Genomic DNA, 17,087 nt, shown 5'->3' on the forward strand with positions numbered 1-17,087 from the left:
CAAAAAGAATAAAAACCAAAAAACAAACAAACAAACAAAAAAACACATGATATAATTATATCATTTTAGAAATATTTTTCTAGGGACAAGTCTCAAGTTACAAGGAGTATATTTCAGATATGGCAAATAATGAGAACATTCCTATATAAAGGAAAAGAGTAAAATGGCCAGTAATATATTAATTGGCTTTATTTTATTTTTTTTAAGTTAGCTTTAATGCTTTTTGCCAAAACATCTAGTGAAACAAATTGATATTAAGGAATCCTAAGAGGAGTTTGAGTTGTAGGGTTTTTTCCTTTCCCAAATGTTTCAATGTTTGTAATCAATTTGTAATATTTAATGAGTACATTATGTCTGGCTTTAAATTCATGTCTTCTTTACATTATAGATTTTGTAACTATGTCAGACCTTATTTTTCTTTAACTTTTGTCTGTACCTGTTTAATCTGACTAGCCATCTAGCCTTCATTTGTCTGTTACTCTTTTTTTTTTTTAATATTTTATTTATTTATTTGAGAGCGACAGAGACAGAGAGAAAGACAGATAGAGGGAGAGAGAGAGAGAATGGGCGCGCCAGGGCTTCCAGCCTCTGCAAAGGAACTCCAGATGAGTGCGCCCCCTTGTGCATCTGGCTAACGTGGGACCTGGGGAACCAAGCCTCGAACCGGGGTCCTTAGGCTTCACAGGCGAGCGCTTAACCGCTAAACCATCTCTCCAGCCCTTGTCTGTTACTCTTGATTGAATATTCAAGAAAATATTTTTTGTTGTTGTTGTTGTTGTTGTTTTGTTTTTTTTGAGGTAGGGTCTCACTCTGGTCTAGGCTGACCTGGAATTAACTCTGTAGTCTCAAGGTGGCCTTGAACTCATGGCGATCCTCCTACCTCTGCCTCCCAAGTGCTGGGATTAAAGGCGTGCGCCACCATGCCCCGCTCTCAAGAAAATATTTAGATAAAGGGTGCTGAGAACTACTCACCTGCTTTGGGGACCTAATGCCTCTAGATAGTTATTACAAATGTAAGTCCTCATCAGCTTTTCAGTACATCCCCTAATGTGGAGATAAAACATTATTTGTAAGATATGTCTAACAGTATAGATTATTTAATGAGAATATAAGGCAGAAAGAGATCTGCTTTAAATTATTTTTAAAGATGAATGTTTCTTTTTAAATAGCTCAACTATTTTATATGAGTAATATTGTATATTTTGATATATCTTCAATATTGTGAAAATTCAGTGTTTTTTTTTTTCTATTGCCACAATTTAAAAAAAAAAAAGGTCATTATTTTACTTTGTATTGTGAAATTGTAACATTGTGGTCCTGGGGCAGTTGTAACAAATGGCTGTTACATAGGGGAAAGTTACTTTCACCAACAGTCAGACTTACATGTTGTATGCTGATATCATGCTGTCAAGACAGAATGAGCCAGTCCTCACTAGAGAACCCTATAAAATATTTTCCTTCTGGGCCAGCACTGGCTCTGTACTTTTCCAAAAAGTTTTTATTTATTTATTTATTTGAGAGAGAGAGAGAGAGAGAGAGAGAGAGAGCATGCCAGGGCCTCTAGCTGCTGCAAACAAACTCCAAATGCATGTACGACCTTGTGCATCTGGCTTATGTGGGTCCTGGGGAGTTGAACCTGGGTCCTTTGGCCTTGTAGGCAAGTGCCTTAACAGCTAAGCCATCTCTCCAGCTCCTTGGCTCTGTACTTTATTCACTACACTTAATTCATTATTTTTTGTGTAAGAGTCTTTTAAAATGAAAACGAGCCTGTCATTACCTTGTTCTGATCTGGTAAAGTATGTAGAAGTAGCTGCCAAGGACTTTGGACTATCATGTGTTATTTATTCTTGTTTTTTGACAGTCTCTTCTTTTGACTGCATTTCTGAATGTGTTTTGGTTTTGCTTTCTAGGTGATGGGAATTGTAGTGATACTAGAGGCTTAGAAATTGCAATAAACCAACGTGTTGATGATGCACTTACCTCAAAACTTCCTATGTTTTACTTGGTCAATAGACCTCACATTAGCCTAGTGCCCTCTGTATACCCACTTCAAGTAAACTTGGACCATAAATCATTGAGTGTGAATTGGGCACAAGGGGATAATTCTTTGGAGATTGTGGATGGCCTAAGTGGGAAGATCACTGAAAGGTAAGAAATACTTTCTTTTTTTTTTTTTTTTTTTAAATTTTTTATTTATTTATTTGAGAGCGACAGACACAGAGAGAAAGACAGATAGAGGGAGAGAGAGAGAATGGGTGCGCCAGGGCTTCCAGCCTCTGCAAACGAACTCCAGACGCGTGCGCCCCCTTGTGCATCTGGCTAACGTGGGACCTGGGGAACTGAGCCTCGAACCGGGGTCCTTAGGCTTCACAGGCAAGCGCTTAACCGCTAAGCCATCTCTCCAGCCCAAGAAATACTTTCTTTTTAAAAATCACATATTAAACAACAGAAGACATGTTATTGCCATTTTTTACCCTAGCAATTTAAGATATCATTTTTTTTATTTTTTTTTTAGATTTTTTTTTTTAAATTTAATTTATTAGTTTTCATTTCAGTGAATACAGGCAGTTTGGTACCATTATTTAGGCTCATCTGTGATCTACCCCCTCCCATTAGACCCTCCTTGTTAATGAAAATGGGTCGTGCATTGTGGAGTTAGCCCCCAGTTATTAGTATGATAAATGTCTCTGCAAATCATGACCCAACATGTAACTCTGACATTCTTTCCGCCCCCTCTTCCGCAAGATTTCCCTGAGCCATGTTGGGTTCATTTTTGGTCTGCTTCAGTGCTGAGGTGTTGGGGGCCTCTGAGGCTTTGGCTCTCTGATTTGGTAGGAGTTGATTTTTCTCTGCGTTGATCTCCTTCCCCTTTGTGCTGGTATCCGGTTCACAGGAAAACATCACCCTTGCTTATTTCGCCAGTTGTCCTTAGTTTCAGTTGGGCCCTTTTTGAGGTATGTTGGGGCAGCTCTCTTCTTAGGATCTGCATCTATCTTTTTTTCCCCTTGTTGTTTGTAGTGCAGCTAGGCAGTCGCCATCTTGACCGGAAGTCCTAAGATATCATTTCTTGAATTCTGAGCAGTAGTTGCTGAGTATGTTTCAGGCATCATACTAATTAAAAACTTTTTGTTTTGTTTTGTTTTGTTTTGTTTTTATTTTTCGAGATAGGGTCTTGCTGTAGCCAAGGCTGACCTGGAATTCACTATGTAGTTTCAGAGTGGCCTTGAACTCACAGAGATCCTCCTCATGCCTCTGCTTCTTGAGTGCTGGGATTAAAGGTATGCGCCATCACACCCAGCTTAAAAACTTTTTATTTTTTCTAATGAGAAACTAGGCCTTGTAGCTTATATAGTTTACTGAAAATTACATAGTAAATGGGGAAGCTAGCATTCAAACTCAAGGAATCTGGCTCCAAAACCCATGTTTATCCAATTGTCATTTTGCAACCATTAGAATTACTATCATATAATTTTTCTACTAAATATGAATTTCTAGATCTGGGACTAATGAATCTGCATTTTGTTTGTATGCTATTCCAAATTTAACACTGAAGTATGAGAACTATTGTAATGTACTGTCTTCTATTAGAATAGTCCTACCCTAGTAGGCAAGGTGCTTTTTTCAGTATTTTGCCTGAAGTCACCCAAAAGAGATATAAGCTGGTATTCTGATCTATACATCTTATTTCCATACTCATTGTTTTAACTATAATCTCTCTTTCTTCTAAATAATTCTTTGTAATATCCCTGTCATGTAATATCAGATAAAACTAAAACCCTCCTAATTGTGTAAACTTACATTTATAATGAGCAATGCATAATATTAAAAGTTTAAAATGATTAATATGTCTTTCTGTTGGAAGGACATACTTTTATTTATTGGTGTGAAAAGAGTTACACATATTAAATAGGACAGACACACTATGCTTTGGATCATGTAATAAAATCAACCACACATGTTCAAACAAAACTAACATTTTTGTCAAACATTTTAAAATGGCATAACAAGACAAAATTAAATGTCCCCAAAGGTCTGGATTCAGACTGGCACATTGTCTCTTGTGTTCACCAAAACATATCATAATGCTTGCACAATCCTAATAGAAATAGAGCAACCACACCTGCTTATGGGGAATCTGAAAACTGACACTGTAAAGAATGTAGAAATCAGGAGGAATGAAGGGTAAACACAGTTTTAATAATCTAGGGCTAGGGAGATTGACTCTGTAAAAGTTGTTGTGGAAGCATAAGCATAAGTTCTCATTCTCAGCACTCATATGTTTATCTGTTACTGCCAAGAGAGGGAGGTGAAGAAAGGATTTCCATGATTTGCTGTCTTGCTAGTCTAGTCATTGAGCACCAAGTTCAGTGAAACCCTGCCTCAGAAAATAAGGTGAAGTAAACTTGAGGAAGATACCTGACTTTGACCTCTGGCTTCCAAATGCATAAACATCTGTATCCACAGTCATGCAACCATGCATTCACACATGTGTACCATGTACATATATGCATGCAAAAAAATAAAATAATCTGTCACTGAAGCAACTAATGAAAAGATAAAATGAGGGAGAAAAGTTGAGTAGAAAAAACATTCGTGCACTTTTATTAGAAACAAGTTTATGCATACTTGTATATGTACATGCATACACATGTATGAAGGGTTGGGACATTGTTTTATGCTTTTTAAATATTTTATTTTCATTTATTTATTTGACAGAGAAAGAGGGAGAGAGAGAGAATGAATGGGCGCACCAGGGCCTCCAGCTACTGCAAATGAACTACAGACACGTGTGCCCCCTTGTGCATCTGGCTAACATGGGTCCTGGGGAATCAAACCTGGGTCCTTTGGCTTTTCAGACAAATGCCTTAACCACTAAGCAATCCCTCCAGTCCTGTTTTATGCTTTTTAAACATTTTATTTATTTATTTGTTCACTTACATTTTTTTTTTTAATTTATTTATTTGAGAGCGACAGATACAGAGAGAAAGACAGATAGAGGGAGAGAGAGAGAATGGGCGCGCCAGGGCTTCCAGCCTCTGCAAACGAACTCCAGACGCGTGCGCCCCCTTGTGCATCTGGCTAACGTGGGACCTGGGGAACCGAGCCTCGAACCGGGGTCCTTAGGCTTCACAGGCAAGCGCTTAACCGCTAAGCCATCTCTCCAGCCCTGTTCACTTACATTTTTGATGTTTGGGATTAAACCAGGGCCCCATGCATGCAAGCCAAGCACTCTGGCAACTGAGTAATAGCCCAGCTTCCTACCTCATGTTACTTAAAAATTTTTTTTTTTATTAATTAGTTTTGTGTTCAGCAAATACAGTCAGTTTGGTACCATTATTAGGCTCACCTATGACTTACCCCCTCCCCTTGGCCCCTCCTTGTTGAGGTATATGGGTCATGCATTGTGGAGTTAGCCTACAGTGATGGGTAGGATAAATGTATGCATATCATGACCCAACATGTGGCTCTGACATACTTTCCGCCCCCTTGTCTGCAAAATTTCTCTGAGCCATGTTGGGTTCATTTTTGGTCTGCTTCAGTGATGAGGTATTGGGGGTCTCTGGGTTTCTGGCTCTCTGATTTGGTAGGAGTTGATTTTCTCTGTGTTGGTCTCCTTCATCTTTGTGCTGGTACCCAGTTCACCAGGAAAACAGCACTGTTGCTTGGTTTGCCAATTTTTCTTAGTTTCAGCTGGTGCCCTTTTGAGGTATGGTGGGGTGGCTCTCTCCTTGGGATCTACATCTATCTGAAAAAGAGAAGCAGATTCTCCAACGGAGAGTAAGTTAGCACCAGAACAAATGAGATAACCCTTACTTTTTAAATAGAGAATTTAATAGGTGTAGGCCCTCTTGTACCCCATGATTGATGGTAGCTTGATAATGAAGAGCAGGCTTATGTTTGGATATGGTTCTGACTTGTTTCCCAGCTCCAGGTATGGGTCCCGTAACACTGAGGGGATCAGTTAGCCGAATGAAGAGTAGTTGGTGCTCCACCATGACTGTCTGCCACTACTGCACTTGTGTGGGCATCACAACAGGTTATTTGCTGCTAAGTAGGTTAGACCATGAGTTGCTTGAACAGATATTGGTCATTTTCCCCCAGTCGCCCATGTGGCACCTTCTGGCACTAGACATGCTAACTGTCTGGGGACTGACTCTTCCAGCTTCCAGCCATGCTATTCTACGTTACGTGTCAACCACATAAGGTGTCATCACCAGTAGGGTCTTACTACTAACCTTTGGTGAGTCATCAAGTACTCGGGCAGAAATCTGTCTTTCTTTTAGGAAACAGGCATCACCATACCTCATCTTACTTTTATTCATTCATTTATTTACTTACTTATTTGCAAGCAGAGAGAGACAAAAATTCAAAAAGACTGGGTGCACCAGGGCTTCTAGCCACTGCAGTAAAACATTTTACATCTGGCTTCATGTAGGTACTGAAGAATTGAACCTAGGTCATTAGGCTTTGCAGAGAAGTGTCTTAACTGCTGAGCCACTGAGCTCCTGTTAATATTTCTTATAAAATATTTTATTTATTTGAGAGAATGGGTTCACCAGAGCCTCTAGCTACTGCAAATGAATAGACACATGTGCCACCTGGTACTTCTGGCTTATGTGGGCACTGGGGACTCAAACCTGGGTTCTTAGGCTTTGTAGGCAAGTACCTTATCTGTTAAGCCTTTGTTATAGTCAGGTTTGCATTGCTGGCAGAAATCACCCAACCAAGAGCAGCTTTTGGGGAAAAAAAAGTTTTATTTTGGCTTACAGGATTGAGGGGAAGCTCCATGATGGCAGAGGGAAACGATGGCATGAGCAGGGGGGACATCACTCCCTGGTCAATATAAGGTGGACAATAGCAACAGGAGAGTGTGCCAAACACTAGCAAGGGAAAATTGGCCATAACACCCATAAGCTCACCCCAAACAATAGACTGCCTCAAGGAGGCATTAATTCCCAAATCTCCATCAACCGGGAACCTAGCATTCAGAATACCTACGTTTATGGGGGACATCTGAAACAAACCATGACAGCCATCTCTCCAATCCTATTATGTTTTTAAAATATTTTTATTTATTTATTTGAGAGATAAAAAGAGGCAGAGAGATAGAGAAAGAGAAAGAGAGAATGGGCATGCCACGGCCTCCAGCCATGGCAAATGAACTCCAGATGCATGTGCCTCCCTTGTGCATCTGGCTTACATGGGTCCTGGAGAGTTGAACTAGGATCCACTGGCTTTGCAGGCAACATCCTTAACTGTTCAGCCATCTCTCCAGCCCCAAGTCCTGTTACATTTTTAATGTTAGTTGGTTTGCAAATAATTCAATGTACAGTTTCATGAGATTTAATATATGTATATATCTATGTTACCCATTCCTTCAGTCAAAATATATCAGTTTTCATCATTCTAGAAAGCATTCATTCCAGTCAATCCTGAGAAACCACTATTTTAATGTACGTCACTATAGAGTAAGAACACAAGTGTTTGGCTATCAATCTTCTTTGCTAACTTTTGGTGTAAAGCTTTAATAACTTAAGCTAACATAAGATATTTCTCTTCAGAAAGCATTGAATGCTTTTTGTAAGACAATGTTTTTGTTTATTATTTATTTGAGAGTGACAGAGAGAGAAAGAGGCAGAGAGGGAGAAGGAGGGAGAGAAAATGGGCACACCAGGGCCTCTAGCCACTGCAAACGAACTCCAGATACATGCCCACCTTGTGCATCTGGCTTATGTAGGTCCTGGGGAATCGAGCCTCGAACCGGGGTCCTTAGGCTTCACAGGCAAGTGCTTAACTGCTAAGCTATCTCTCCAGCCCTAAAACGAAGTTTTATCACATGCATTACACCTAACTAAAAACTAACAGTATGTGTATATACTTTAATCCATAAAATTGCTGATATAAATCATTAAATAATGATTATGGAATGTCTCCTTTCTTTCTATTTTAGTTCCCCATTTAAAAGTGGTATGTCAATGGCAAGTCGGCTTTGTAAGGCTGCAATGTTAAGTCGATTTAATCTCCTTGCCAAGGAAGCTAAAAATGATGATTTACTTGAAGCTAGGTCATATCATGCAGCTAAGGTAAGGTCCTTATAAAAGGATGAACATGATCAGAAGTAAAATTAAAAAAACAATGTAGTAACTGTATGAAGATTTTTCATAGTAAAGATGTGTTGAATTTTTTGTTGTTGTTGTTTTGTTTTTCTAGGTAAGGCCTCATTCTGGTCCAGGCTGACCTGGAATTCACTATGTAGTCTCTGGCTGGCCTCTAACTCATGGCAATCCTCCTTCCTCTGCTTCCTGAGTGCTGGGATTAAAGGTGTGTGCCACCATGCCTGGCTCTTGTTGAATATTTTTTAGGATAAGCTACTACCATGTAGTAGTGAGATTAAGTTTAAGTAAATATATAAGAAATTAGATATGGAAATAAGTGTTATCACTTAAAAAGGCCACCACAGTTTGGTGTTTATACTTACTTTGATAATACATACTTTTGATAGCCCAACACCTTTTATGTTAAACTCAGAAAAACAAAATGGTAATAAAACGTTTCTGTGTGTGACATTATGTTAGCTATATAGAATATTAAGAGTTCTTAGTTGGAAATAACAAGTAGGATCCCCAGTGTGTATATTTAGTGTTGTGACAAACACCTGTAATTCCATAGTTGGGTAAGGGAAACAACCAGTGTAACCTAATTGGTGAGCTTCAGGCCAATTGGAAACACTGTCTGAAAGGAGGCAGACAGTGATCCTGAAGACTGGAGGGACACTCTAGGCTACAGGCGCAGCTGGTCAGTGTCATGGTTGGGCTGAGGCACTGGTATTTAAGAGATTATGACATCTAAAACCAACAGTGTTAAAAACAGAACTCCTGTAATAACATTGAGGATCATTCCATTGATCTTCCTAGAAAGAGGATCTCTAATTTCACTAATAAGAACATGAAGGAGGTTAAGAAATCTCCATAACAATTGGCTGCTTACATAAGTAGTTGGACAAGTTGTGCAAAGTCCAGATAAAGTACAAAAAGTGATCTGTTGCAGAAAGAAAGGTCATCACCCATTTCTAAATCCCTGTTACAGAAATAAACAGTCCCTTAAAAGTGGGGACTGTGACATGGCAAATAAAGAAAATGAATGGGCTTATGTCTGAAAAATTACACCGTGATAGTAGATTAACTCTAGTGATTCTGGTTCTTCACAACAGAAAACCCATCATCAAAATGCAGTGGCTTTTTTTTTTTTTTTTCCTGAGGGTTCTCAGGACCATGAAACAATGGCCCAAGTTTTATTCAGCAGGAATTTGAGATTAAATGTAGCATTAACTTTCTGGAAAAGGAGAAGTATAAATGAACTTGTTGCCTGTTTTTGGTGAGGGTAGAAGGTCTTGGAGTTGTGGTGGATTGTCTTCCTGTTTGAACTAATAGTTTACAGGGAGAAAAGCAATATGTCTCATTTGGTTGCTGTGTAGACTTGTTGCCTCTAGTAAAGTCATTACTAAAGAGCAAATTTGAAGAATATGTAGTAGTTGGTTTAAACTGGCAGTAATAAAAAGATGGTGGTCAGAACTACCATCCAAAACCAGAAATTATGAATGATGGAAATATTAAAATTTTGAAGCAACAATTAAGTAGATTATAGGAACAGGAAAACCATCTTACTTTGGTTCCAGTATATACTAGTAATATAGCTAAGGATGTAGATGCTTATTTATTACAGTTGCATTGAGAAATTTCATCTACTACAGACCTTTTAGTTACTGAAAACATCACCAAATATAGGTCTCTTCTGAGAACTGTGGACTGGGAAGAAATCAAATCATTTTTTTTTCCTTTTAAAAGCCTCATGATGAAACTACTAATGAAACCCTAACAATCTACTTCACACTGAAATGGAAAGATAGCCAAAAGGAGCAGTTTCAGCATCCCTGAGCTGACCATGTACCAGGAGGCTGATTGCTTATGCTGCATCAGTTTCTATGGGTATGTGCAGCATGGTGTGAGAACTGCTGGGTCTTCATGCAACCCTGTGTGAAGCTGCAATTTATACTATGTGAGAAAATAAGACAGGACTTACTACTAGGAACCACAAAAACCAATCATTAATTTTATTGTAACATATATACATATATATATATGCATATATATGTGTGTATATATATATATATATACATACACACACACACATATACACACATATACACACATATATATGACGCTTCAATGTCTGCAGCTACTTCTGTTGAAAAGAAAGTTTAAAGCATCATAGTAAATAATCAGTAAAAAAAATTGTTTTAGTCCACACTGATACTAAGTCTATAAAATGCCTTAATTATTAAGTCAACATATTGTTATACCAGTATTTCTTTTTTTTTTTTAAAAAAAAAAGAAGACCCAGTGTTTCTGGCATAATAATATCATGGAATTAAATCAAGAGTTTTAACATTCATAAAGGGTCCTGTTATTGAAATATGTCCCACACCATTTTTGAACTTGAGAATATTTTTAGTGGCTCTGTTTTTTTTTTTTTGCCAGAAACTTCATATTATATTTGTATGCTTACTGTATCCTTATATAAAGAGAAAAGGTGATTATATATGTGTATGAATGTTTAACTGGAAATGTCCATGGATTTGGCTAATTTATATTCACTTTTTATTATATATAGATTTCTAATATTTTTCATTTCTGTAACATTTAAACTTCTTTCGTTTGAGTAGATTTACTAGTAGTTCTAAAAAAAAAATGTTAGATGCATAAAGAAGCACATGCCCATGCACCTGGAGTTTGCTTTCAGAGGCAAGAGACCCTGGTACATCCATCCCCCGACACCTTGCAAATAAATAATAAACTAAAAATAAAAAAGGGTTGGAGAGATTGTTTAGTGGTTAAGGCAAAAGATATAGGTTCAATTCACTAGGACCCACGTAAGCCAGATGCACAAGGTGGTGCATGTATCTGGAGTTCGTTTTCAGTGGGCTGGAAGCCCTGGTGCACCTGTTCTCTCTCTCTCTTCCTCTGCCTTGTACTCTCTCTCAAATAAATAAATAAAAATGAAATATTTTAAAAAATTTAAAGCCACAAGTGTAAATCTAAAAGTGTGTGAAAAACATCTCTTCAAAACTCTGGATATAGCTGAAACTCAGAGAAAGAACATCTAAAACTGTTGTGTATTTTTATCCAAAGATCACTTATCATGATCAAGTTAGCTTCACAGAGATGCAGGAATGGTTCAACATATGCAAATCAATAAATCATCACATGAATGGAATCAGAACAGGTATCACATGGCCATCTCAGTAGATGCAGAAAGGGCCTAATAAGCTCTAAGAAGATGAGGAATGGACAGAACATATCTTAACAAAAAGGGCTACATAAAACAGACCTATATCTAACATTATACTAAGTGGAGAACAAAAACTCGAAGCATTTCTTCTAACATCAGGAAAAAGACAGGGGTGTCTACCTTTTCTACTCTTATTCAATAAGTCTTTGGACTTGAATTTAGACTTTGAAGTCTTTAAAGCAATAAGGCAAGAAAAGGAAATAAATGGATAGAAATAGAAAAGTCAAATATCCTTACTTATAGATGATAATTCCATGCAAAGGAGACCCTAAAGACCCTGTCAGAAAACTCTTAGAGATGATAAACATTTTCAGCAAAGTTGTGGGATAGAAAATTAATGTACAAAATAAAGTAGCCTTTTTACCTGCCAATAATAAACATGCTAGGAAAGAAATCAAGGAAACAATCACAATTGCCTAACAAAAAACTTGAAATAAACCTAACCAAAGTGAAAGACCCTTCCATGAAAACTTGACAACACTGAAGAAAGAAATTGAAGATGCTTAAAGATGGAAAGACTTCCTATGTTTATGGATTGGAAGAATTAACATTATGAAATTTACTAGCCTACTAAAAGTAATCTACAATTCAGTGCAATTTCATATCAAACTCCCAGCATCATTCCTCACAGAAATTGAACTATCTTCATATCCGTACAGAAACCCAAAAGATTCCAGATAGCCAAAGCAATCCTGATGTAATGCTAGAAATATCACCATACTTTATTTCAAGTTATACCACAGAGCTTCATCACAAAAACAGACAATAAGACAGAGACCTAAACATAAACCCACTTAGCTATATATAGCCACTTTATTTTGTTCTGCTTTTTTATTGACAGTTTTCATACAGGGGTGTGTGTGTGTGTGTGTGTGTGTGTGTGTGTGTGTCCGTCCTTGTGGCACCCCATGCCTATGGCAGAGTACACTCATGCTCTTCCACCATTTTTGTTTGATCCAGTCTCTTTCTGATCTCAGAACTTGCCCTTTTTCCTGCAAGGCTGAGATTCTCAGGTCTCTACTGCCCTATGGGATTGGGATTACAGGAGCTCATGGCTACACCCAACTGTTTAACATGGATTCTGGAAATTCAAACTCAGGCAGTCTCATGCCCTCATGCTTGCATAGGAAGCATACTTAACAACTGAGCTCTCTCTCTAGTCCCCATTATGTCTTCTTATCCATAATCTCATCCTATTGTTTCTTTTGTTCCACTCCCACCCCTATTCCACTGAACTACTTCTTTACAATTGGTCCCCTTTATTTTATTTTTACTTTATAAAAATTTGTGATCAGAGACAGAATTAAGAGTATGGGTGTGCCAGGGCCTCATGGTGCTACAAATGAACTCTGGACTCATGCACCACTTTGTGCATCTGACTTTATGTGGATACTGGGGAATTGAACCTGAGCCAGCAGACTTTGTAAACAAGTGCCTTTAGTTGCTGAACCATCAACCCAGCCCATCACTTTATTTTGATGTCATATTTTCTCTTTTTGCCCTCCTCCTCCATGCATGATGACATGTTGATGGGTCCAATATTGTGCATGTCTTGTTCAGGTAAACACAATTGTTGTTAAGTCATGAATGCAACAGCCAATTCCTGTCCAGAACACAACATTCCAAGCCAACCCTCTTCATCCTATGGCTCTTACATTCTTTTAGCCATCTCTTCCAGTGTTCCTTAAGTCTTGGAGGAGGTGATAAGAGACGTCTCATTTAGTGCTGAGCACTCAGCTATCACTCTTCTCAACACTTTAATGAGTTTTCAGTCTCCCCAGTACTCACCACCAACTGCCAAAAAGAAAGAAAGAAAAATGAAAAAAAAAAAAAAACAGCTGCTCTGTAAACAAAAGTGAGAGTAGCACTATTCTATGAGCATAAACATAAATATTTAGAGTACAACTTGTTGAATACAATGCATCTATTTAGCCAAGCAATAGTAGTAGCTCCCTTCACCTCTCAGGGCCTATGACCCCCATAATAGACATGCCATATTGTACCAGTAGGCACATCTTACCTGGATGGTCAGTTGTATAGCTCACAGGGTCCACCTCTGGTTAAGACTATTGATGACCCTTGACAATGGCTTCTGAGAGTACCTTTATCAACTCCCATCAAGGTACTTCTGCCCATAATTTTTAAAAAATGTATGTGTATGTGTATGTATGTATATATATATATATAAAATTTGAGGCAAGCCCAAAAGGCTAGCCTTTTTTATGCGGGGGTCAGGGATGAATATTGGAGTGCTAGGGCCTACAGCCACTAAAATTGAACTCCAGACATGCACATGTACGACCTTGTGCACTTGTATCACCTTGTGCATCTGTGAACAAATTCCAGATGCATGTGCCTCCATGTGTATCTGGCTTATGTGAGTCCTGGGGAATTGAACTGGGGTTCTTTGGCTTTGCAGGCAAACACCTTAACCACTAAGCAATCTTCTCCAATCCCCCTCACCTCACACTTTTATGGAGAAGGTGTCTTTCCATAAACCTCATGAACCACTGTCTGCTAGTTTCACACTTTCCAGCTGTAGCTTCCTCACCTCTCAGCATCCTTAGAGTCCCCAGCCCTTGGATTAGGATTTATTTTAAGGACACAAATTCTATCCAGATTTCTGTTGTCTCCCTATTGGCAGAGAAGTGGTTTTGTTTTCTTACCGTTCATGTCTTCACTAGAGGAAACCTTTGACATTTTTCTTGCCAAGCTTAGTGATGCATGCTTGTAGTCATAGAACATTGGAGGGTAAGGTAGAAGGATTGCAAATTGTAGGCTATCCTTGGCTTGTCTCAAAAAACAACCTTTTTCTTTGTGTTCACAACCTGGCTAACTGGTGCAAGAGGCCTACCTTGGCCTATCTCAACTTTTCACAAGCTCTCTCATTAAGCGTAATAATTTCTAGGTATAGGGTTATTGATTGGCTTAATTTGAATATTGTATTTTGGAGAATGGGGAGGACTGAGTAAAGAGAAAAAGACTGGAAGAACAGCCAATCAATGGAGCACTCAGAACACACAACACTTAACTGATATATGTTAACATAACATTCCCTGTTTTTATATAGGTGCAATTTATGATGCCTCAAGATAATTAAAATAGTACTATCAAAGATTGCCACATTTGATAGAGACTTAGATCTGGAGTATAAGCAACACTTAAAACTCAATAATAGGACAACCCAATTTTACAGGAAGATTCTCTCTTTATTTGTCTGTCTGTCTGTCTAGTATTATAACCACATAAAAGATGTCCAGTGGTTAAGGCACTTGCCTGTAAAGCCTAAGGATTCAGGTTTGATTCTCCAGTACCCATAAGCCAGATGCACAAGATGGCACATGCATCTGGAGTTCATTTACAGTGGCTGGAGGCTCTGGCATGCTCATTCTATTTGCCTCTTCTTCCCCCACCCCACACACTATTCTTCCCCCCACTCCAATAAATAAAATATTTAGAAAGATGCTCAGCCTCATCCATTAGAGAGATGAAAAGTCAAACTACAATGCGATACCATGACATCTACTAAAATGGAGAAGACCTACCTTAATAGTATAATCAGGATGTGGGAAGGAGCCCTCATACAGAGCCACTTTGAAAAACTGTTTTTAAAATAAGCATGATTGTCATGTGATCCATCAGTGCCACTGGGATCTGTAAGAAACTAAATATATTCACATGAAACTCTTGTGTAGGTTTATAGCAGCAGCAGCTCAGTCAAAAGTGGAGACGGGCTGGAGAGATGGCTTAGCAGTTAAGCGCTTGCCTGTGAAGCCTAAGGACCCCGGTTCGAGGCTCGGTTCCCCAGGTCCCACGTTAGCCAGATGCACAAGGGGTGCACGCGTCTGGAGTTCATTTGCAGAGGCTGGAAGCCCTGGCGCGCCCATTCTCTCTCTCTCCCTCTATCTGTCTTTCTCTCTGTGTCTGTCACTCTCAAATAAATTAACAAAAAAAAAGTGGAGACAGTACAGGTATTCATAAGCTAATTGACGAACAGATGGAATATATGCAATAAAAAGGAACAATTGACATGAAATAACATGAATAAAAATGGAAAACATACTAGCCTGGCAGTTTATATGAAACTTTTTAATAAAGAAATGTATTTTAAATATTTTACTTTTATTTATTTATTTGACAGAAAGAGGGGGAGAGGGGTGGGGAGCACCAGTGCCTTTAGCCACTGCAAACGAACTCCATATGCATGTGCCACCTTGTGCATCTGGCTAACGTGGGTCTTGGGGAATCAGACCTGGGTTCTTTGGCTTTGCCGGCAAGTGCCTGAACTGCTAAGCCATCCCTCCAGCCCTATATGAAACTTTTAGAAAAATAAAAAATTCAGAGACAAAAATACTTGTAATTGTCTCAAGCTAGAGCCAATGGGAAGAATGCAAAATGAGCAGATAGAAGATTTTGGAGGTGCTAAAGTTGTTGTGGTGTTATTTGTGACCCCAGTACATATAATACAAAACACCAAACTACCCACTTATGGTATGTAAACTACACTTCAGTAAAGGAGGATTTTTAACAATCTATGTATTCATTTATATAAAATGAAAATATCCTTTCTGATATCACAGGTAAGTTTATTTAGATGCTATGGTTACATATATAGTTATTTAGATATTATTGGTAATTTTATTTAGATATTATATATAGTATTTTTTAGAAATAGGTAACTATTTTTATATAGTTTTCAAATTTTCTTTAAGGAATGTATTTACTCATAATTTAAAATGTCAGATAAAAAGCAAAATTGCCTTTTAGGAGTACTAAGAATTAAATCTTTAAGTTCAAAAATTAGCATAGGAATTCAAGGGTTTCTCACTAGTTTTTTATAACATAAAATTAACTAAGGTTATTTAATTTTTATAGGTCAGAATCTACTAATTTGATGTAATTTAATTATTCTCTCTCCGTAGCATATGTCTGGACCCTATCAAGAAGCTAAAGTGTTATTGAAATCCTACTTACAGCAGCATGGCTATGGCTCCTGGATTGTAAAATCTCCCTGTATAGAACAATTTAGTATGTGAGTTAGACAACCTAATGTCATATTAAAATATTGTTTTGTGTTTTGACTGGCAAAAATGTTTTTAAAATATTGGAGATTTCATCCTTCACAGTTGAAGACATTGCAGCAGTAGTGCCCAGGTATTGCTAAAAATCGATAAACACTTATGTCAGCTTACACTGAAAAATATTGGTGGGGTTATTTGCTTGTTTGTTTCCAAAAAGAATTACTTTTGAAACTGAGCCAGTGGAGATGGCTCAGCAGTTAAAGGTGCTTCTTTGCCTTCCACCCCTGGGTTCAATTCCTCAGCTCCTCAGCATTTGGCATAAAGCTGAACATAGCATAGCACATACATCTATGATGCCATGGTGACTATGACAATGGGAGGCCAGGAGACACTAAGCTCATAGGCCATATTGTCTGATGCTGTATTTGCAGTCTGGCTGTTGGCAGTTACAAAACAACCTGTCTCAAAGAAGGTGGAGCAAAGACGCCTCAAAGTTGTCTTTTGACCTCCACATGGGCTCACACACACAAAGAAATAAAAGTTAAAAGGAAAAAAAAACCAAGAATTTTCTGATTCAATATGTAGAAATTTAAATTTTTTATTTATAGATAATAAAGACGTTACCCTTTTAAAAATATTTTGTTTATTTATTTGAGTGACAGAGAGAGGAAGATAGAGGAGAAGGGGCATGCCAGGGCCTCTAGCCAGTACAATGAA

General features: G+C 38.1%; 1 protein-coding gene and 1 pseudogene across 1 annotated transcript in view; both read left to right on the forward strand.

Moving 5' to 3' along the window:
• Positions 1 to 16,392, forward strand: part of Adad1 (adenosine deaminase domain containing 1) — a 49,082-nt gene extending 32,690 nt beyond the window's left edge. Inside the window, exons 10-12 of the mRNA XM_004667020.2 lie at positions 1,911 to 2,148; positions 7,952 to 8,084; positions 16,272 to 16,392. Coding sequence (XP_004667077.1) covers positions 1,911 to 2,148; positions 7,952 to 8,084; positions 16,272 to 16,385 — 485 coding nt within the window. The 3' untranslated portion in view covers positions 16,386 to 16,392. The remainder of the gene's footprint in view (positions 1 to 1,910; positions 2,149 to 7,951; positions 8,085 to 16,271) is intronic.
• LOC101609898 lies at positions 8,840 to 9,745 on the forward strand (annotated as a pseudogene).
• Positions 16,393 to 17,087: the final 695 nt, after the last annotated feature.

The sequence above is a fragment of the Jaculus jaculus genome, chromosome 12, assembly GCF_020740685.1.
Source record: "Jaculus jaculus isolate mJacJac1 chromosome 12, mJacJac1.mat.Y.cur, whole genome shotgun sequence".
NCBI lineage: Eukaryota > Metazoa > Chordata > Mammalia > Rodentia > Dipodidae > Jaculus > Jaculus jaculus.